Source organism: Cynocephalus volans, chromosome 8 (genome assembly GCF_027409185.1).
Source record: "Cynocephalus volans isolate mCynVol1 chromosome 8, mCynVol1.pri, whole genome shotgun sequence".
NCBI lineage: Eukaryota > Metazoa > Chordata > Mammalia > Dermoptera > Cynocephalidae > Cynocephalus > Cynocephalus volans.
Window position 1 is genome coordinate 113,416,669 of NC_084467.1, and position 22,855 is coordinate 113,439,523.

At 48.7% G+C, this 22,855-nt stretch overlaps 2 protein-coding genes across 2 annotated transcripts; one reads left to right on the forward strand and one right to left on the reverse strand.

The window, feature by feature from the left end:
- Positions 1–1,168: 1,168 nt before the first annotated feature.
- On the reverse strand, positions 1,169–17,319 carry UBQLN4 (ubiquilin 4). Its single transcript, XM_063106353.1, has 11 exons — positions 17,178–17,319; positions 15,426–15,577; positions 14,828–15,045; positions 14,009–14,271; positions 11,976–12,134; positions 7,390–7,615; positions 5,871–6,010; positions 5,235–5,318; positions 4,961–5,076; positions 4,575–4,761; positions 1,169–3,017 (listed from the first exon to the last, which is right to left on the reverse strand). Exons 1-11 carry the CDS (start codon positions 17,283–17,285, stop codon positions 2,865–2,867), a joined length of 1,806 nt encoding a protein of 601 aa, XP_062962423.1. The 5' UTR covers positions 17,286–17,319; the 3' UTR covers positions 1,169–2,864.
- A 999-nt stretch (positions 17,320–18,318) lies between these two features.
- Positions 18,319–21,771, forward strand: LAMTOR2 (late endosomal/lysosomal adaptor, MAPK and MTOR activator 2). Its single transcript, XM_063106612.1, has 4 exons — positions 18,319–18,502; positions 18,812–18,974; positions 21,244–21,333; positions 21,582–21,771. The coding sequence occupies exons 1-4, from the start codon at positions 18,435–18,437 to the stop codon at positions 21,636–21,638; spliced, it is 378 nt and encodes a 125-aa protein (XP_062962682.1). The 5' UTR covers positions 18,319–18,434; the 3' UTR covers positions 21,639–21,771.
- Positions 21,772–22,855: the final 1,084 nt, after the last annotated feature.

Consider the following 22,855-nt stretch of genomic DNA (forward strand, 5'->3'; position numbering starts at 1 on the left):
CATTCTTCATTCCATCTTGGGATCCCCTGACCTCCTTTTTTTAAAAAAAATTTTTAGTTTGCATATATTTTAACTGTTTGGGTTGTAAGTTGGGTTTTGACAAATGTGTCATGTATCCATCATTACTGTATCATACAGGATAGCTTCACCATCCTAAAACATTCCCTGTGCTTGACTTGTTTCTTATTCTTTTTTTTGGTGGCTGGCTGGTATGAGGATCCAAACCCTTGACCTTGGTGTTATTAGCACCACACTTTGAACAAGTGTGCAACTACCAGCCCTTGTCTTGTTTTTGAATGGTAATTTTATGTTCCTCCTCTACTAGTTTGGTAGTTATACCTTGCTTTTCTATTTAGTGGTTAGCAAAAAATTTAGTGGCTTAGCAAAACATTCATCCTGGACCTACCAATGTATAACATTGACACTTCACTTTCTTTTAGGACAATGCATAGATCGTGGTATACTCTAATTCCATTTACCACTGACTTTCTGACTCCTCCGCTGTTGTGTCTTGTATTTTAATTCCCTCTCTATACTTTAAATGCAAAACATCACCATTTTTGTTTTATACAGTCAAAGCTTATTTATACACATATTTAAACACATACTTATTGATCTCCACTACTTCTGTTTCTTATGAGTGAAGGTTACCCTTTAGAATTTCCCTCAGTGTGAGTCTGCTCCTGGTAAACCCACTCAGTATTTGTTTATCTGAAAATAATTTTATTTCATCTTCATTTTTCGAAAGAAATTTTCACTGGTCGTAGTATTCTAGATTGGCAGTTACTGTCTTTGAACATAGGGAAGATGTCATTCCATTCTTCTGGCTTCCAGCTTTGCTGTTGAGATGTAAGTGGTAGTCCTTTGAGGATAGAGTGTCTTTATTATTTTGTTGATATAGAATATTTTTTCTTTGTTTTTGCCTTTTTGCAGGGTACACATGGTCTAGGGATGGGGAATGTAAGAATGCAATCCTCCCCATTCCTAAACCACGTGTTATTGATACTCCCTTGATCAGTTATCCCCTAACCTTCAATGTTTCTTAACACCTACAGTAACTGAACCCAACTTCAAATTCCTCTAGATCCCACTTCATGCCCTGTACAACCAAGAAGTTGTCTTTGGCCAGCCTCCTCTCTCAGAAAACAAACACCAACACACTCTCACAACCAAGACCACACCGTTTATTTACAAAGGCCAGTGTGGGAGTTGGGGGAGGCAGGGAGGGAAAGCCATTCAGACATCCTCTCTGCACTGCTTGGAACCCTTTTACACTTGGAGCAAAATTCTGTTCCTCTTGTCTCCATATTCTCAGCCATGGAGTCCTCTAAACAGCTGGGCCAAGTAGCAGAGAAAGGAAGTAATATGAGCCTCCTCTGATTCCAGTAGAACAATATCCAATTCCAGATCAAAGGCATCATTGCCACTCACTCCTCTCCTTCCTCAGAAATAGAACTTTCTGGCCTGAAGTACTGAAAGGGCAAGGGTCAGGATGCCAAAGGCCTGTGGCTCTAGAGGGAAAAACACTTCTAATATTCACCCAAAGCAGTGAAGGGTGATAAGGTCACAGCCCTGACAGCTTCAGAGGGGTATCCACACTACCTTTGGGTTACTCAGCATCCAGAGGCCCAAGGGACCCCGTTCTCTTAGATGTACATATTTCTGCCGAAGACTGACTCTTTTACCTACTTGTATCTGGTGGGAGAGATCTCTGGACCAGAAATCAACAAAGAACCCATGCCGTGCCCAACTCACATGTGCGTGCACATGTGTATGCACACATACACACTTCCCCACTGGTGAGACAGACCCCAATTCCCTTCATGTCTTTTGAGGGGGGCACAAATTACTGGTGCCTGGGGACACGGGCAAGTCCTGGGCTCATAGGAAAGTGTGTGTGCGTGTGCGTGTGTGCGTGTGTGTGTGTGTGTGTGTGTGTGTGTGTGTGTAAGCATGTGTGTTTGAGGGAACAGAGCCATTATGACTCTTGTGGGTGATACTGCTTAGCTTCATTGATCAACTTACTTCAATTCAAATGCCATTAGCATCTCTAGGTCTCCTCTGCCAGGCCTGGGCCTGGATATTCCTGTCTAAAGAGCTATCAGTGCTTCCACTCCCCAACTGTTAATTCCAACTTCCAAGCCTTTTACTTAGGCTGTCTCCCCCATTCCATTCCTCCAAAAAATATTATTCTCTCCTTTTCCATGCCAGTGTCCATCGGGCCGGTCCAGGGCTTGTTAATTCATGTCTAGACAGGGGGAATAGGCATCTTCCTCCTCACCCTGGAAGTCCCAACAGAACCCATGAAAAGGTGCTGGATGAAGTGACCAGAGTAGGGGTAGAGGAGGAAAATCACGGCATGTTTCACCTACCCCTCCTGAGAGTATGATATTCTACATTGGTTGGCCTGCGTGTGTGAAGGGCTGGGGGAAGAGAAAGAAGAGAGAGTAAGTAAAAGTAAACATAAGACAAGGAAAACCCTACTGGTACAGATGGAAGACTCTGTTCCAGTAAACCAGACAGCTGATTCCTCCTTTGACTCTGCACTGCCACTGGGAAGCTTAAGGATTGCAAAAGGTGGTTGTAGGGCAAAGTGGGCCCAATCAACAAAACTGTGAAAACTGTTTCAGTAACTCTGCTCAAGGAGAACTAGGAGAGAAGATTCTGTAAGAGATGTAGCAGTAAAACCAAAATTCTCAGACAGAGCTATAGGGTTGGAGCCCATGCCTCTGAAGTCACCCTGCTGTTTGGAGAGGACAAGGGAGAAAACAGAAGGGATGACAAACCGCAGAGGGTAGGGGTTAACAGAGGAACCAAATGCTGGCATCCAGGGAGGGGAGAGGCAGGAGGCATGGGCTAATGGATTAGGAGAGCTGGGAGCCCAGAAGTCTCTCAATAGCTGCATTGATATCCCCTCCTGTGGCAATCAGAGCCTGCAGGTTGGCCTCACGATTGATGAAGCCCATGGAGTTGAGCTGCTCCAGTTGCTGCTGAAATCTCACTTCTGGCGTCTGCACCTGGAGGGGACAGGCCTTGTGAAGTGGGCACAGAACCAATTCTGGAGTATCTATCTGAATCTGAGGGTTTATAAGTCTTCTCTAACATCATCAGAGTCAATCAGTGGGGCAGAAAAGAGTAAGCTGCAAATGGGGGCTAACAAGCCCAGGTCCAAAGTCACTAAATACCTGTGTGATAATAAGGCAGAGGGGTATCTTTCTTAAAATTTCAAAGTAACTGATAGGCCTAGGTCAGCTTATATTCCTAACTACTTTTCATGAACACTCTGGAGATGTTAACAGGCACTCTAAAAGCCAAATCCTCTGTGGTCAAATAAGATGCATGCTGAACATAACCTCTAGATTCCTTCCTGATGGTCATCACATATACAGCCATATTAAAGGCCAGAGAAGGGTCCCAAGAAAAAACTCATTTAATTTTGTTTAACTGATCAACAAACAGTTATTTATAAAGGAGAAGGCTTTTCATCTTGACAGTCCTATAAACATCTTCTGGAAACATTTTCACAAGGGACATTTGGGAAGCACTAGCTTAGATCATGAACAGAAGACTCTAAGAGCTAGAAGGAGCCTGGTAATCACAGACCTCCTGGCCTTTGATAGGAGAAAAGCACGATCCACAGAAAGAAAGGACTTGCCTAGGATCACAGAGCAAGTCAGTTGCCAAGGCCCCCGACTTGCAGTACAATAGCCCTTTCCAGTGCTCCATGGTGCTTGTCAGCACCGCACTCTCCCGAGTGAGCCACGGGCCGGCCCCACTCCATGGTGCTTGTCATCACAGTCCACAGAAATTCAGCTGGATTGGACCTTGGAGATCACCTGCTCCAGCCCTCTTAGTGTCTTGCACAGAGCTGTATACACACATGCAAACAGAGCTGCATGCATTTTTGTTGAATGGCTTTTCCACATGAGTCATAGAGGTCAGAGGAAGGCTAAGAGGCTCAACTGAGGTAACCTCTGCTCCTTCCCCAAGCTTCTGGCCCTGGGCTCTAGTCACTTCACCTCCCAGAATCCTCCTCTCCAGAGTGTCAGAGAGAGGGAGGCTACTTTAATTACCAAAAGAATCCTTTGACATATATAGAAGTGGTATAACATAGTAGTTAAAGTGTAAATTCTGGAGCTAGAATGCCTGGGTTTGAATCTTGGCTCCATTACCTACTAGCTATGTATTTTTTTTTTTCTTACCTACTAGCTATGTAAGCAAGCAAGCTGCTTAACCTCCTGGGCCTCAGTTTTCCCCATCTGTAACATAGAGATAATAATAATAATAGCTTGCTCATAAGGAATACAGTAAATGAGCTCTTATATATAAAGCATTTAGAATAGTACCAAACACGTGGTAGATGATATTACTATTCTCATCTCTATTTTACAGCTGTGGAAACTTTATTCAGGGAGGATTGGTAACCTGCCCAGGGCTAGTAAGTGGGATCAGTAACTAAAGCCAGGTCTGGCTGACTCCAAAGCCTGCCCTGCTGCCTCCACTCTATTGCTACCCTTGACACTGCCTAGGGTCAAAGTGGTGGTTCCAGCACCAGCCCCCACAACCCCATGTACCTGTGAGTTTCCACTTCCAGCCAAAAGCTGGATCATCTGCTGCATAAGCTGTTGCTGAGCACTGGAGGCCCCTGTTGGAGAAGATGTGGCTGGCATGGCTGGTGTAGAAGTGGGGGCCTCAGGTGCAGACCCGGCATTGCTGCCTGCCGAGGATGCTGGAGTCCGGGACAACCCAAAGGAGCCAAGGCTGCAGGCAAGAGACACCAAGAGGTGGGAGATGGCATCCAAGAAAGGGATGGGAATGTGAGATCCAGAAGGAAAAGCAGTTTGAGGAAACAGGAAAACAGACCCTCACAGACACAAAGGCTGTTCAGAGAGTGGCAGAGAGAAGAATTGAAGGGGAGGAATAACCAGAACCTTGCTGCCCACCTGCCCCCCACCCTCACCTGGGCACTAGCCCGGGAGCCTCAGTCTGCAAGGTCTGTAATCCCTGCTGGATCTGCAGCAACGCCTGCATGGCACGGGGATTAGTAAGGATGGAGAGCGACTCTGGGTTCTGCATCTGGTGAAACAGGCAGAGAAAGGCAATGGGAAGTGGCAGGAAAGAGGAGGCAGCCTAAACCCTGAGTCCACAGCCAGGCTCTGCCCCCGTTTCCACCCACTGGGCTTCAGGGTCCACCCTTTGCCCTCAACCTCCACCTCTCTAGGCTCCTCACTCACCTGCTGTAGGAAGACGGGGAGCTGCAGGCGGAGCTGCTCCTGAAGTTGAGGGTTCCCCGCAAAGAGCGGCACATTCACCATCATCTGCCAGGGTGAAGGTAGTAGGGGGAGGCCTGGGCCTTCCCACCCTAAGAATTCCCCCACAGTCTCAGACTCCCTCGGCACCCCCTACCACTGCAGGAAATCTGGCCAGCTTTTCCAAGGATCTCAAAGTATCGTGAAGGCCTAAGTGGGACAGTGAGAAGAAATGGAACTATACTCTGGGCAAGGAAGAAAATCAGCAGTCACCCCTTGGTCTGATGATGATGATGATGATGATGATGATGACGACGGCGACGACAACTAACATTTCCAAGTACGTAGTGCTCACTCTGTGCTATGCCATGTTCTAAGTACTTAACACATATTAGCTCATTTAATCCTCACAACTCTATGAGGTAGGAACTGTTGTCATAACCATTTTACTGGAAAGGAAACTAACGAGGAGGTTGAATAACTTGCTTAGCTCACACAGCTGGGAAATGGGAATACAAACTCAGGCAGTCTGGTTCCAGAATGTTTTGATCACCACAAGATTCAGCTCCCAACGGGAGGAACTCCCTCCCCAACAACACTGCCCTTGTGCCAGTTTGATACCTGAGCAGCAAAGTCAGGGTTCTGGGCAAGTGTCTGCATCATGCTGCGCATGTAGGGGGCTGAGATCACATTCTGCATCAGCTGGGGGTTCTCAGAGATCTGCTGGAGGAGGGCCTGCATTTCTGGGCTGTTGAACATCCCTAGGACAAGGAGGAAAAGCAAAACAAAACAAAACAGGAGAGAAGGGGTCTAGATGGAAACCAGATGCCTCATTTCAATTTACCTTACTTCAGACACTGAGTGGCTACAAAACTCAAATGTCGAACGGGTACCCAAGCATTGTGGCATGGGTCCAAATCTCTCTTGACTCTGAGGTGCTCATTCTGCTTTGGCTTGGCCCCTTTCCCATCTACTCTGCTAAGGACAAGCCAGATAGAAACTAGGTCTGATTTATGCCCCTCTGGACTGTTCCTGCCACAGGGTCAGATAATGTCAGAGTTGGAAAGAATTGATTAAATATCACCTAGATCAAAGGTTTTCTTTTTCTTTTTTTTTTTTTTGTCCTTTTCATGACCGGCACTCAGCCAGTGAGTGCACCGGCCAGTTCTATATAGGATCCGAACCCGCGGCGGGAGCGTCGCAGCGCTCCCAGCGCCGCACTCTACCAAGTGCGCCACGGGCTCGGCCCTAGATCAAAGGTTTTCAAACTCATCTTAGCAGCAGAGACCTTTTCTTCAAGGCAAATCTCACTCAAAAAGTATGTCAGAGGCTGGTTAATTAGCTCAATTGGTTAGAGTGTGGTGTTATAACAGCAATATCAAGGGTTTGGATCCCCATACCGGCCAGCCTCCAAAAAAATAAAAAGAAAAAAGAAAATATGTTAGTGGTCTGGCTGGAGCTGGGATAGGAGGCCTGAAGCCTCTCCCATCTAGTCCTCCCTCATCCTGGAGATGATTCCAGACCCCTAGGACTCAGAAGCACAATTTTAAAACCATGAGTCAAGTGCTAGTCCTTATTTTATAAATAAGGAAATTGAAGCACATGGAGAGGAAGAGACTTTTCCAATCAAGATATTTCCCAGGGTACAGAGAAATCAGGGCATCTACCAACGTCATCCCAGGGCCATGTGTACAGTCATAGTCCAGATAAATGGGGCATCCCCTAGGGTTGTGCAGTGCATAACCTGAACTTCTGTACATAGCAGCCTTGCACATTCCTCTCCCCCAGCCTCACATCTGCCTGTCCCCTGGTCTGCCCTGATTCCACTCCAATAGCCCCCCTGTCCCCCAAGTCTGACCCATTTACACCGGATAAGATCAGAGGTGCTTATGGAGTTTGGAAGTGGGGCCTGGTTTACTCATTACACAGGTTACTCCCAAGGAAATTAAGACATAGCCAGAACCAACCCTCACCCTCTGAAGGGTGGGGCCACTGCCCCAGGCTGCAGATCCCCCTCTAAGGCTTCAAAACATTCTCACCTCTGTCTTCAATATCCTGCAGCAATGTGAACCCCATTCAGTCCTGGGGTAGAGGGGCTGCCCTGGTGACCCCACTAAGCTCCTTCCACCCTAGGACATACCTGACCCCAGGCTAGCCGCATTGATCCCAAAGGGGTTCGAGACTGTCGGGTGCACCTGGCTGGTCCCCGATCCTCCGGTGCCCTCCCCACCGGACCCGGGGGCCTGGGAGGTGGGGGGCGAGGGGCTCCAGGGGTTAGGGAGGGGCTCTCGATTCTCAGTCCGCAGAGGCTGGGAGGACGAGCTGTCGGAGTTCCCGGCCAGGGAAGAGAAGGGATTGTTGCCAAACTGGGAGGAGGGAAAGGTTTCGGATTAAGGACTGAAACAAATCAGGGACAAGGGCTAGGCCCTTTGTCTCCTTTCACCTAATAGCCTCCCCTTCCCCAGGAAAGGGAGAGAGATCTAAGACCTTGGAGGTCCTCAGCTCAGTTCCTTGCCCCACAGTGCACAGCTGATGCTAATGACTGGATAACTGAACCCCTCAGATAATTGGAAACTTCCCATCTCCCCTAGTGGCTCTAAATATTTGGTCTCTAATTGCCTCGTCTGTGACCTACAGCACTTTACACACACCTTTCCCATTGTGTAGTGAGATATTTGGTTGCCTATAACTCTCAAGGGGGCAGAGACAATGCTGGATTTGCCTTTGCATCCCCAGGTCTGACATTAGTAGGTGCTCAATAAGTAATTGTGTTGGCTTGATGGAAGTGGGCTCTCAGACCTGGCTCTCTATTTTAACACTGATCTGCCTCCAGCTCACCTTTTCCCAGCCATCTTGGCCTAATCCTAACTCCCTAGAACCATCTCCCTCAGTCCCCAGGTCCCCTAAGTTGCACTCTCCTTTCATCAAGGCAACCACAATGGCACTCCCTAGTGTAGCACACCTCTGGCTGAGGATACCCTCCCTTGGTCTTCTCCCTCCCCTTCTGCCCCAAAGCCTACCTCCTCATGCTAGCTGCTTCAGCTGAACAGACCTTGGTTCCCCTTGTCTCACCAGGCACTTCACTGTGTTCCCCAGGATTGTCTCAGGTCTGCACCCCATCAGATGGTGTGCTGCCTAAAGGCAACACCTGAACCTCCTCCTGCTGGACCCTCCAGCACCCAGGGCAGCTCTGTCCAAGGGGCATGCCTGCTGAGGAAGTTCCTGAACCCTTTTCCCTTGCTCAGCCTTCCTCAGGGCCCTAGAACTTGGCAGCTCCCTCTTTCTAGTTAGTTCTGACCTAAGCAGGAGGTATCTGAGCACCCTTAGCTCCTCCCCACCACGGGGTTTCATATCCAGTCACTTTTCCTGTTTATTCAAAATGGGTCATGAGGATCAGGGCTGACCAGGACTCTCCTACTCTGAGCTGTGCTTCCTTCACCTTACCAGATGCCTGTTCTGATAGCAGGGTTCCCAGGCCAGGGTTGACGCACCATGGTTTCAAGTCTGTCCCTGTTTCAGATTTTCTGTTCTGGTAATGTGCTTAGTACCTCAACCTACGTAGTTCTGGGCCCTGCTTTGTTCTTTCTGGCATGTCTAAAGACTAAATCTCTTTTCCTGAACTATCCATAGTGATGACAGCCACCATTTACTGAGCACCTACTATGTGCCTGACGCATTTATTCCAATGCTTATAATGTCCCTCTAAAACACCAGTTCTCAAAGTGTGGTCCTAGGACCCCTGCAAAGTTTAAAACTGTTTTCATAATTCTAAGACGTTAATTTGCCTTTTTCACTCTTATTCTCTCATGAGGACAGTGTTTTCCAAAGGCTACACAACATGTGACACTGCAACAGACTGAATACAGATCTGAGAAGCCAGCTGTCTTACAGTAAGCCAGACATTAAAGATCTGCAAAAATGTAAAACAAAGGTCCATTTTCCTCTAAAGTTTTGTTTTGAAAAATAAAGCTGTTTTTCAAAAGAATGTTATTTATGTTAACTTGTAATGGATTGTTATTTTTAAATAAATAAATATTTTTAAAATTTCTCAGTTTTAATTTCTGACACAGTGAATATTAATAGATATAGCCCACAAAAACAAAAGCTCCTTAGTGTCCTCCATAATTTTTAAGAGTATAAAGGGGTCCTGAGACCAAAATAATTGAGAATCACTGCTATAATGTATTTCCTCTATTTTGAAAACAAAGAAGCTAAGACTCAGACCGGTGAAGCAATTCACCTAAAATCACACATCTAGAAAATGGTAGAGCAGGTATTTGAACTCAGGTTTGTTGATGCCAAATGCTATGTTCTTCTAGCTAAACCAGTGGTTCTCACACCTCAGAGTGCATCAGAATTAGCTGGAGTGCTTGTTATAAGTCTTTCTCAATTATTTGATTTTTTTTTTAACCAGGTGCATGAAATACTTTGATTAAAAAATTCAGGGGCCAGCCCGTGGCTCACTCGGGAGACTGTGGTGCTGAAAACACCAAGGCCACGGGTTTGGATCCCATATAGGGATGGCCGGCTGACAACACCAAGTTAAGGGTTAAGATCCCCTTACCGGTCAACTTTAAAAAATAAAGTTCTCAAATACTTAAATTGAAAATAAACAAATAAATTCCTTTAAAAATTCATAGTTGATCCCTACAAGTTTCTAAAAATTGAAAGAACAATGCCAAGAATAACAAAGATGATGTTGAAGAATAAGGTCAGAGATTCACTCTACCTGATACCAGGACTTAACTTGTAGGGTTAGACAAACAGGCCAGTGGCACAGAAGAGTCAGCAAAAGACACACTCCTCTGTGGAGACAGCAAGAACAATCAATCTGTCAGGACAGCATGGGCCACTCAGGATATGGTGCTTTTTCCTTTCCACAAAGAAAAAAGTAACGTGAGATCCCGCCCTCAAATCTAGGTGCTGGTTAACTGTGAAAATTCATCAAACTGTACACTTATGATATATGTCCTTTTCTGTAGTTATATTATCTTTCAACAAAACATTTTTAAAAGGTTGTTTAAAAAAAAGCAAGGGTTTGGATCCCCATACAGGCCAGCCACCAAAAAAAAAAAAGGCAAGTTAAAATGATATGAACAGCACGGTACCACTTCTTTTAAAAGTGTGCAAAACAGTACACAGATGTTTATGGACATATACATAGGTAATAAAATAATCAGAATAAATTTCATTTTCTCCATTAAAAAAAAAAATCAGAATGATAAACGCCAACTTTAGGGCAGTATTTATCTCCGAAAAGGGAAAGAGAGGAATAGGACTGGGGAGGGGTATGTGAAGGCTACAACTCTACCTGTAATGTGTTATTTGCATATATTAAATATGTCCAGAAAAATATACAAAATACTAACAACATTAGTTACTGCTGGGGAAGAAAAGAAGTGGCTGGAAGATGGAAATAGAAGGATCCCTTCTACATATCTTGTTTTAGCTTGTATACCTTTCCATACTTTTTGAATACCCTTTGCTTACTTTGTATAACTTTTGAATTTTGAAACATATAGATGTACATAAAGATGTATTAAATTTTTATTTATTTATTTATTTTAAAGATGACTGGTAAGGGGATCTTAACCCTTGACTTGGTGTTGTCAGCACCACACTCTCCCAAGTGAGCTAACCAGCCATCCCTATATAGGGATCTGAACACGTGGCCTTGGTGTTATCAGCACCACACTCTCCCAAGTAAGCCATGGGCCGGCCCTAGATGTATTAAATTTTTAAAAAGAACAAAAGAGGCTGATCAGTTAGCTCAGTTGGCTAGAGCATGGTGTTTTAACACCAAGGTCAAGGATTCAGATCCCTGCACTGGCCAGCCACCAAAATAAAAGAACTAAAAAAGGCATTGAAATTATACGGCAACATGAATACAAGAGAATGCCATATTTTTATCTGCTTTTTGTATACTTGGAAAGAATTCATGAAGCATTTTAAAAAATGCATACCAAAAAAAAAAAAAAAAAAAAATTTAGGGCTGGCCAGTTAGCTCGGTGGGTTAGAGAAAGGTGTTATAACACCAAGGTCAAGGGTTTGGAACCCTGAACCAGCCAGCCACCAAAAAAAAAAGAAAAGAAAGAAAAGAAAAGTGCCTGATCCCAGAGATTCATTCAATAAGTAGCTCAGGGATGGCCCGTGGCTCACTTGGGAGAGCATGGTGCTGATAACACCAAGGCCACAGGTTCAGATCCCATATAGGGATGGCCGGTTAGCTCACTGGATGAGCGTGGTGCTGACAACACAAGTCAAGGGTTAAGATCCCCTTACTGGTCATCTTTAAAAAAAATAATAATAATAAGTAGCTCAAAGGTAGGGAACAGGAATCTCATTATTAACAAGCTCCCAGGTAATTCTGATGCAGGTGATCTGTGCACTACATTTGAGACACACTGTACTAGGGTTGGCATTTGACCCCAGGCCTGCGCAACAACCTTTGAGCTCCTGGTTCAAGAAGTTTGTCAGAACAATGTCAAGTCCCTCGGACACTACACCTCACCCATTTCTCTAGGGATCTCTGCTATCTTTCACCCTCCTGCCTCAGTCCATGCCAAGTTGGACCATCCCTGGCTATGCACTGCTAAGAACCACTTTCAAGCCAAGGTCCACCACTCAGGGGGCTGGGGAAGGAAAGACGAGCAGGCTTGCCTGGGTTGGGGGTAGGGAAGCCTGAGCCCAGACAGCTCCTCCTGCCACCCCAGCCCGTGGCCCCACCTGTTCCCGGGCAGCACTGAACATGGGCTCCTGGATGTCCGTGTACATGCGGCGGAGGGCATTATACCCTCCGGGGATGCTCTCGAGGTTGCTCAGGGCCCGGTCCTGGTTCCGCATCATCTCTTGCATCATGGCTGGATTCCGAGCAAGCTCCATTGTCTGGTGAAGGGAGAGAGACAGGATGGGCGCTGGAACCAGGGGAGCACCAAGCTAGGAAAAGAGTGGGCTCTGAGGAGGAGTTCTGCGTCAGGGCCAGGGCCCAGGGCCCAGGAACTGCCCCACAGTGACAGGGAGTAGGGTGAACTGCACTTCCTTTCTCTACTGTAATCTTGGCTCCAACCCTGCCTCCCTGTGAGTATTTGATTGGCTTTTTCTAGTGGAGGACAATGATCCCAGATAGGGTGAGGGCAGCAGCTTCCTTTCCTCAGGCTCGAGGGGGTCCATAGATGTGTAAAGGAGCACCAAGAAATTGAGTAAGAAGGGACATGAGAGGGGACTGGCCAGTTAGCTCATTTGGGAGAGCATGGTGCTGGTAACACCAACATCACAGATTTGGATCCCCATACATGCCAGCAGCCAAAAGAAAATAAAAAATAAAAAAAAAAAAAGAAGAAGAAGGGACATGAGAGAGGAGAGGAGGCAGGAGAGGAGAAAATTAACATCTGTTGAACACCTACTACATAAAGCCACTGGGCTTAGTAATTTACAAAGTTCAAGTCATGTAATCCTCACAATAACCATCCCAGGTAGGCAGTTCTGTCCCTATTTTGCAGATGAGAAAATAGGCTCAGAGGTATTAATTAACTTGCTGCCCTGGGATACACAGTTAGTGATGGAGATGGGTTTCAAGGCCAGGTTGGTCTGTCTGACCAAGACCATACTGTGATTCCTGGTAAATGACCACAAGTTGGGAGGGAAAGGATTCAAAGCTGGAACAATGCTACCAACACTCTCTAACCTCCACCTGTGGTCTTTGGCCTGACTGAACCTTGAGAAACACTGAGAATGAAGGCTTTCTTCTTTGGAGCCAAAGGCTCACTCTCAATAATGGGTTGCCTGTGCCAACCCCAGGGTAGTTTATGAGAGAGAGAATGAGCATAACAACTTTTTGTTCCCATCCAACTTGGTATACTTTCCCTCTCCTTCTTCCCAAATCTGCTCCACATTTGCCTCTTCTAAGACATCTTTATAGACTGATAAACCCAGCCTCACAAGACTCTGATCTCTTGTCCCGTAATTCATTCATTTGATAAATATTTATTAGGGCTGGCTGGTCAGCTCAGTTGGTTAGAGCATGGTACTGATAACACCAAGGTCCAGGGTTCAATGCCTGGACCAGCCAGCTGCACCCCCCCCCCCAATTTATTGAGTGACTACTATGTACCAAGCACTGTTCTAGACAGTGAGCAAAACACTCAAAAACCCTTGCCCTTATGGAAGTTATTTTCTGGTTAGCTCAGCACTACTGTCCATAGCTCTGCTGGAAAGATCATCTATGCTATCGTCTGGTATATTGGACCATGAGATGGAGCTCCCAAAGACCAACACCAAAACAGCCCCCACTGGGCCCTTCCCAGCCGCAATGCCCCTCAAATATACTACTATCTTTTACTCCCAAGGCCTTTGCACTGCTGTCCCTTGGCCCTGAACACTCTTCTTTTTTTCTTCTTCTGGTTCATTTGTCTTCCTCCTTTGGGTCTTAGCTTGGTGAGACTTCCTCCAAAAGGCCTCCTCTAAACCCCAGGGTAAAGTCAAGAGCCCTTCTCTATGCTCCTAGGGAAATCCTGTGATAATCCCTATGACAGCAATGACCACACTATATTACAATTGTCTATTTACTTATCCCATCTCCCTTTGAGAACAGAAGTTCCTGAAAAGTTAGACCTATGTCTTTTCATCACTATACCTCCAGTGTTCAAAACATGTCTGCTGAATGAATGAACAAATCAATGTAGGACAAGGTAGGGAAGGCTGGGCAGGGCATGGCTAGATGCCAAGTGTCCTCCACCCCTCTGACCTTCTTTCCTACCCACCTGCCTCATGAGCTCAGGGTTGTTGAGCATGTGGCTGATCTCAGGGTTCCGCTCCATCAGTTGCTGCATCTGGGGGTTGGCCATGATCATGTGGCGCATCAGGTCAGGGTTAGACATCATATCTTGGACCAGGGGGTTCTCCATGATCTGCGACAGCATCTCAGGATTGGACATCAGCTGTCTCTGCATTTGCTGCTGCAGCTCCATGAAGTTGGCAGAGCCCAGGCCCAGGCTGCCCAGCCCCAGGATACCCCCAAAGCCAGCTGGGGGGAGGAAGGAGGGTCACAATCTGCCACAAAAGCCTTTCCCCCCACCTCACCAGAGCCACTGAATTCAAGTCTCCAGGATGGGCCCTAACTACTTCTCATATCTCCCTCTTCCATTCACCACCATAGCTCCAGCCCTGAACCATTGCTGGCAAAGAGATGTAAGTCACTAGACTGAAAACTCCTTGACAGTGGAGGCTGAGCCAAGCACAGAACTGGGCAGAGAGAAGGTAACCAGCGATAGCCTGTTGAATGAGTAAATAAATACTCCTCACTGGCTATGTTGGATCCATCTTTTCCCCAGACTCATAGAGTCTTCCAATCTCTGCACCCAGGGTTCCCCGCATCCTCAGCCCCATTTCTCCCCTCCTTTGGGAAAGCCCCCACAGACTCGTTACTCCCCAGCTTGGCTCAAGTACCAATATCTGAAACTCCTTCCAGGGGTTCCCTATCCCCATCAGACCAGGAATTGGGACCATTTTTCTTTCTCCTCTTGGCTCTCCTGCACTCCCCAGCCCAAAGCAAGATTGTGCTCTCTTCCCTAAGGGCTTACAAAGTATAGATGCAGTAGCACTGGGGGGTCCTTCCCCAACCCCTGGGGAGGGACCCCCCCCACTGCTCCTCCGGCTTCCACTGCCAGCATCCGAAGTGGCACTGCCAGAGGTGGAGGGCTGGGCAGGGGTGGCGGGTGAAGCAGGCGTGGTAGAGGGTGCTGAGGCAGGGTCAGGAGTGGAGGGGGAAGAAGCAGTGGCAGCAGCTTGATCTTGAGCCCTGAAGACAGAGAAAGGAGAATCCTAGTTGGAGTGAGAACAGAAGAGGGAAGGTACCACAACAATCTCTGCCCTTGCTCAGCAGCTACTGTCCTAACCTAAGCCACCTCCTGAGCAACCCTGAGCCTGCAGGGGGGATATTGCTGGAGAGTGGTCAGTAAACCAGGGAGAGGAAGGAAGGAGCTAGTATCATCTGTCTTCAGGGCATTCTGGAAGTGGTAAGACAGGTTCCTTTCCCCTGGAGGTGAGATAATATCCATCCAGGAGCCACCTGCCGGGGCCTCAGCATAGGCCCTCCTAAGTACAGTTGAACAAGGGTTGAGAAAGTATTGGATGGAAAGGCCCAATAAGAAGCTGGGTCTGCTCCTCTCCTGAACTTACTTCTGAGGGGTCTTGATAACCAGATGGACAGTGAGCCCGTCCTTGATCCCATGCTGGTTCAGGGTGTCCCCATCCTTGAGGATCTTGCCTGCGAAGATCAGGACCAGCTGATCCTGCTGAGCCTTAAACCTCCGGGAGATTTCCTCTTTGAACTGTGATCAAGAGGCAGAAGTCACTGAGGAGGCTGCCTGGGCTCCACTCACCAAGGACCTTGCTTCTTCTTCAGGAGCCTCTGTATTCTCTTACTCCCACCTCTAGTCCTAGGAAGTCATTTCTGCAGTCTCCATTCCATCCTTCCAGCTGCAATAAGCAGCTCCTTTCTCAATCAAGGAGATGGATGACTGAGCTCTTCTCTCAGCTCCATCTCAGAGTCTCCGACCCTAGAAAGCCCTTGCTGCTATCTGCCCTCCCAGCTTCCCTATGAGGGTACCGACTGGGCAGCCCTCCCCATCCCAACTCATTCAACAGCCTTCGACCCAGGCCCTGTCTCCTTTCAGACTTCTTTTCTCAGACCCCAATTCTCTCTCCCTTCTTTATTCCCATTATTCTTGTAACAACTACAACAAATAGATCCCAATTACTGAACAATATGCAAGAGTTAACAGTCTCATACATTAAATATTATCTCCATTTAAAGATGAGAAAGCTGAGGATCAGGTTAGGTAATTTGCCGTGGGCAGCCTGGAACTCAGATCTTGACACCAAAGTCCAGGGTCTTAACCAGACACACTGCCTCTCGATTAGAGCTGTTTTCAAATTCAGCTTTGCAGGTAACAGTATTTAAGTTCTGGAATTTAGTCATTTTATATGGTTGGGGAGGGAGCAGTGATGGCACCAAGGGCTGGCTTGGGGAGAGTTAGACTCCCCAAATTCTGTCCGTCCCTCCAAAAAAAAACAAAAATAGGCTGTCCGGTTAGCTCAGATAGTTAGAGGGCGGTGTTGTTAACACCAAGGTAAAGGGTTCGGATCGCCATACCAGCAAGCCGCCCCCAAACCAAAACAAAACAAACACTCTAAGTAAAAACAGCGCACTAGCTAAGCAAAGGCAGCTTCCAGATCTCTCTTCCAACCAGATGGCCTATCTTAAGCCCCGCCTATGTGGGATTCTGGAACGGGGGCGGGGCGGGGGGGCCTCTGAACACAGGCAACAGTCCCTCATTCACTCATTCAACAAAATTTTATTGAGCACCTACTGCACACTGTAAACCCCAGAAGAACTGAGAACCAAATGTAACCACTTCGATTTGAAAGAGTAGGAAGGATCTAGGCAGAGGGAAATCTTCCCCCGACTGCCCCAGCGTTCAGAAAACACTGGGCATTCTCTGAGGCACACAGGAGGCTCGCGGCGCTCTCCACCTGCCGTCGGCCCGTTCTCCTGGTTCAACACCGTGACTGGGCTCCCACTCTGCTTCGGCGCCTCGAACCCCGACCAGTACCGGGGCGCACACGCCCCTCAAACCCAGGGTCCTTCGCCCTTCCCGGTGCAAGGTGTTTCCTCCCCACTCTCCACCACGCCCCCAGCCTTGGTCACACGCAAAACCCGCCCCCCCAACACGCGCCACGCTCCCCCAGATCTGCCCTCGCAGGGAGCCCCCTACCCGCATCTCCTTCCCTCCAGTTCCTCCGAGTCCCAGCTGCCCCCCGCCCTCCTCACCGGGGCCCTGCCGGACGCCAGACCGTCACTGAGGCCTCCGCACCTCTTCAAAGACCCCTCCCCCGCGATCCCCCCCGTCCCCTCGCCAGCCGTACTACCTCCTTGACCGAGGCTCGATCGCAGATCACAATTTCCTCCTTGTCCTTGGGGGTCTTGACGGTTACCCGAATGGGGGGCCTCGTCTCGGCCCCGCTTGGCTCCGCCATGCCGCCGCCGCCACCCGGCCGCCCGCCAGCCCACCCGGCTCCTCCTCTTCCCCGCCCGCCCGTTCTGCCGGCCCGGCTCGGCTCCGGCGCCTCCAACACTCCCCTCTCTCCTCCCTTCCCCTCCCCTCTCCTCCCCAAGGCTTCGCCGCCCCCTCCGGACCTGCCGCAGCCACAGCGCCCCGGGCGGACCGGGGGGGCCACTGCAGCGGGGTCCGCCCAAGGCCGAGCCCCCAGTCCCGCAGCCTGGACAGGGCCTGGCCGGGCTGTGGCCCCTGGAGAGGCAATGGGCGGGGAAGGGACGTGACCTTCATCGCGGGGGTGGGGGGAGAGCTCCCAGCTACAGACCTCGGCCCAACTTAGCCGTCCAGAGCCACGCCGTGCCGCCGTCTCCTGCCCGAAGCCGCCCCCGCCCCTTTTGCGGGTAACTCCGGCTCCGGGACAAAGGACCTTCTGTGTCGACGCTTTATCTCTGTTATAACTTGGTCTTTTCTTCCAGGCCTGGGGCCTCTCCCGACTTGGAGGCTGAATTTTCCCACCGCCCAACGTCCACTTAAAATCTTATCTCTAGGATTGACCCTATCTCCCCCGAGGATCGTGGCCTGAATGATATATTAATTACCGTTCCAGAGACCTGAGTTTTGCCTTCGGGGCTTTCTGGGGCTTGGTGTCCTCAAGATAATAGTACCCCTCGCCTCATCTCACAGACTTCTGCATAACGTAGAAAACTGTTTTGAAAAGTAACCAAAGGTGTGCCTGACAGATACGAGGATTTTATTATTGTTGAATCGTGGATTGCCAAGCGGACGTGATGAGTTCTCTCTCCCCGAAGGGGTTAAACATACTTCCAGTATACTCCACTGTCCTTTCACTCCCGCTCTTTCCCCGCATCACCGCGTGGTCTGACTGAAAAGGCGAACTATAGTTCCCAAGGTGCCTCGCGAGGTCACAAGAAACTACAATTCCCAGTGCCCTCCGCGGTCCGCGGTGGGGCGGGATTGAGTCAGACCCACAATCGCCGGGCCAGGAAACTACAATTCCCAGGTCGTTCCGGAGAAGGGCCTCTGTACTACGGGAAGTGGCAGGCAGAGGCTAGCAGGAGGCAACTTGGAGGATCTGGGTGCAAAAAGCCTAGAATTAGGAGCTACAGGCATGCTGCGTCCCAAGGCTTTGACCCAGGTGCTAAGCCAAGCCAACACTGGAGGTGTCCAGAGTACCCTGTGAGTGCGGACCGAGGAGCCTAGGGGCGAGCGCTGCAGTGGGGCGGTGCGCGGCTCCCTGAGGGATGGGTAGGGAAGGATCGCCAGGAAGGGAGGAAGCGGCAGAGGGGACAGCAGCTGGGGGAACCCGCCAGGAAGGCCTCTCTCGAAAAGGGAAGCCGGCGTGCCGGGTGCTCAGGGCACTTTCCAGGACACACTCAGCCCAGACCCTTGCTACATATAAGCGCCAGTGGCGGCAGTTGGGATGGGAACCCAGGTGTTTTACTCCCCGCCCTGAGCAGGTTGATATCCCTCCCCGCCCCTCGCCAGGCTGCTGAATAACGAGGGATCGCTGCTGGCCTACTCGGGTTACGGGGACACGGACGCCCGGGTGACCGCGGCCATCGCCAGTAACATCTGGGCCGCCTACGACCGGAACGGGAACCAAGCGTTTAATGAAGACAATCTCAAATTCATCCTCATGGACTGCATGGTATGGAGAGGGGACAAGATTTCCTCTATCCCCCAAGGGGATCCCAAGGGGACGATCTGTACCCCAATCCTGGATGGTTGGAGGGGCAGGGACAGGATCTCCAGAAGATTACTAAGAATTGGTCTGCAGCAGCATTTGTAATAGGCAGGATCCTATGCATCAAGTGGTGGTGAGGAAGGAGCCCTGAACCTGAGGTCTGACTTGGGTTCTCAGCCATCCACTTATCAGTTGTGGAACCTTGGGTAAGTCACAACCTCTCTGAGCTTCCTTAGTTCATCTCCAAAGAGGCAACAATAATTTCCCTCTTCCCGTCCCCAACAGGGTTGTTGCAGAAATCAAATGAAAGAATGTATGTAAACTGCAGAGCGATAATGCAAATATAAGGTATTATCCCAGCTTCACAGACTCACAAAACCATGGCAGAGTCTCCAGACCCTAGTCCAACCCCTTCAGTTTACAAAGAAAGGAAATGAAGTTCAGAAAAGGGAACTAGCCATTAGACTGTGAACTTCTTGGGAACAGAGACTGTCTCACTCACCTTTGTATCTGTTCAATCAACAAGTATTTAGATCCCTGCAGTGTTCTTAGGATTATGGAAAAAGTAGCAAACAGGACAGACAAAACCCCAGGCCTAATGAAGCTTAGTCTTGCATGTTTTAAAACACATGAAATAGGGGGAGGGAGGATTTGGTAAAGGGACACAAAAATCAATCACATTGTATACTGATAAAATTGTTAAATTAAAAAAAAACAAACACGTGAAATAGAAATAGAGCTGGCTACTTAGCTTATTTGGTTAGATCATGGTGCTGGTAATATCAGGGTCAAGAGTTCAGATCCCCTTATCGGCCAGCTGCAAAATAAATAAATAAAACAAAAAGTAAAATATATAGTATGTTAGGTGTTGAAAATGCAATGGAGAAAAATAAAGCAGGGAAGTGAGAGTATATGGGGCCTGTGTCAGGGACAGTCCCACTGAAAAAGTGACATTTGATCAAAGATCTGAAGGAAGGTGGGGGGCAAGCCATGTGGCTCTCTGAGGGAAAAATATTTGTGACAGAATAGCAAATGCAAAGGCTCTGTGGCAGAATGATTCCTGGGCAAGAATCAACAAGGATCTTATAGCTGGAGTGCCATGAGGATGGCGGAAGGTAGTAGGAGATGAGGCCAGAGAGTCAGAGGGTGCAGGGCCTGGTTGCCAGCACACAGTGGATACTTAGTGAAGGTTGGCTGAACCAGATTAAATAGGCCCCAAGGTGAACTCTTCAGGAAGGATCTCCACTGTAACTGGTCTGCTTACTCTTACCCCCCTGCTGCCCAACCAATGCCGTTTTGGTTCAACAGATGACTCCTACTGGGTGCTTAGCCTAGAGCTGGTGCTATGGGACAATAGTTTTTTTACTTTTTGAGCACAACCTATCTGTAAGAAATACGTTTTAGGCTGGCCAGTTAGCTTGGCTGGTAAGAGTACAGCCTTATAAAACCAAGGTCATGGGTTATGCTAAAAAAAAAAAAAAAGAAAAAGAAATATATTTTAAGTTGGAGCCCAGTACACACATACACCCACTAAAACAAAAGTTTCATGAAATGGTACTTCATGCAACTTACTTCATTTTTTTTCTCTTCTTTTTTTTTGGCAGCTGGCCGGTACAGGTCGAACCCTTGAGAACCCTTGACCTTGATTATCTTTTTTTTTTTAAAGATGACCAGTAAGGGGATCTTAACCTTTGACTTGGTGTTGTCAGCACCACGTTCACCCAGTGAGCTAACCGGCCATCCCTATATGGGATCTGAACCCGTGGCCTTTGTGTTAACAGCACCACAGTCCCCCAAGTGAGCCACAGTTCAGCACCCCCCCTTTTTTTAATGCAAGTTGTGTTACTATTCCCAAGCCCTTTTCAGTGTCTTTGGGGTGAGCCCATAATAATAACATCACCCATTTGGACAACCCTTGGCAGATGCAAAACTCCTTCATGCGTATTAGCACCCCACCAACTTGGGTGGTGAGATAGGGGTTACAGAAAGAGAAACCGAATTTCTGTGAGACTGAGTTTCCCAGGGTAACTTAGTAGGTGGCTGTGCTGAGACTGTGACCAGGGCTCAGAACTCCATGTCCAGGGCTGTGGCCAAAGCTTCCCACCTGAACCTCCTGCTGAGCCCGGGGCATGGAAGGAAGATACAGTCCCTCTGGGGCCAGAGGAGCCCAGGGGAAGGAGGGGGCTAACGGTGCCAAGCAGAACATCACATCCCATCATATGACCCCCACCAGGAGGGCCGTGTAGCCATCACCCGAGTGGCCAACCTTCTGTTGTGTATGTATGCCAAGGAGACCGTGGGCTTCGGAATGCTCAAGGCCAAGGTATGTATGTGCCTATCCTTCCACAGCCCTGGGCCTGGCCTTCGTGCTCTGTCACTGTTCACTCCCACCCACACCACCTTTCTGGAGTCCTCATGTTTGCTCAGTCCTTGTCTGGTGTGGGCTAACTCCCAAGAGCAGGTGGGGGCTGGGGTCTGGTCGCTCAATATCGGACTGGAAGTCCACCTGGATTTGGGATCCCTTTAGTGGCAGGCCATGTGTGGGACTGATTTCTTCCCCTACTCTTGCAGGCCCAGGCCTTGGTGCAGTACCTGGAGGAGCCCCTCACCCAAGTAGCAGCATCCTAATGTGCATGGGTGGAAGCTGGGGTCAGAAAAGAAAGATGACCATTTGGAGGGGCAGGGCCTCTGGGAAAACCTTCCTGAACTGTGGGGGGAGGGTGAGACTTTGTTTTTTCCAAGAATAAACTTCAACTATTTTCTTGTCTTGACTACTTTTTTGAATGGGAGGAATCAGAGGAGATAGGAAGGAGCAGGGATTACTAATGATTCCTAGTGTTCTGCCAAGATGGATTTCCACCCACTCCTACACCATGATCTCCCACAACAAAATGTTTTTTGGCAGTGGTGCCTCAGCTCCCTTGACCTCTCCAGTAGTGTAATCTTACATAGCCCCTTCCACTCTGAGCAGAATCTTAACCCACCTGGTTGGCAAAATGTTGGGGGAGTGAGCTCAGAGGAGCAAGGGCCTGGTGGGGGTCATGTTGGACAAAAAATACAGGGCCCTGGGAGTTTAGTGTCCTTCACTCCAGGCTTGGGGGTATGTGCCTTCTTTACTCGGGGTAGGGAGGGTGTCCTCTAACTGCCTAGAAGGGGCCACCCCTTTCCTCTTCTCCCAGGCATTCATATGGTTACACAGATCCTCTCCAGGTCTTGAAACCCTTTGCAGACCAGATGCCTTTGCTGTGAGGCCTCAGGTCCTGGGTAGGAAGTAGAAGAAACCCAGACCTTTCAGAGGCCTTCATCTCCACATCCTGCCTCTAAACTCAGACCTCTCACCCCATTTGGCTGTTTCCATCCCAGGTCTCCTCCTACCCGGTGTCCTTAGAACAGGTCTGTATAGGAGCTGTGTAGGGAGCTACCAGTTCCTCTCCCCAGTGCAGTAGGAAGGGACCCATCCCAGGGAAGTGTATAGATTGTAAATCCCAGCTCCACCCAGTGTGAGAAACACTGCCCATCCCAGGCCCAGGGCTGTTAGGGAGGGACAGAAGTTGCTGTGACCAAGATGCAGCTCCCACAGCTCTGTGCTGCAGCAGGATAACTGGCATCCCTTCGCCCCAACAGCCTTTCTTCTGGTGCCCCCAACGTATGCCCCACCAGAGGCTCTAAAGGAAAAGCTGGCAGCCAAGTGCGTTTATTTTTTTTATTTTTTATTATTTTTATTTATTATTTTTTTTAAAAAAGATGACCGGTAAGGGGATCTTAACCCTTGACTTGGTGTTATCAGCACCACATCCCAAGTGCATTTCTGAGAAGCTATTTCTCATTCACTGGTGGCTGGGCCC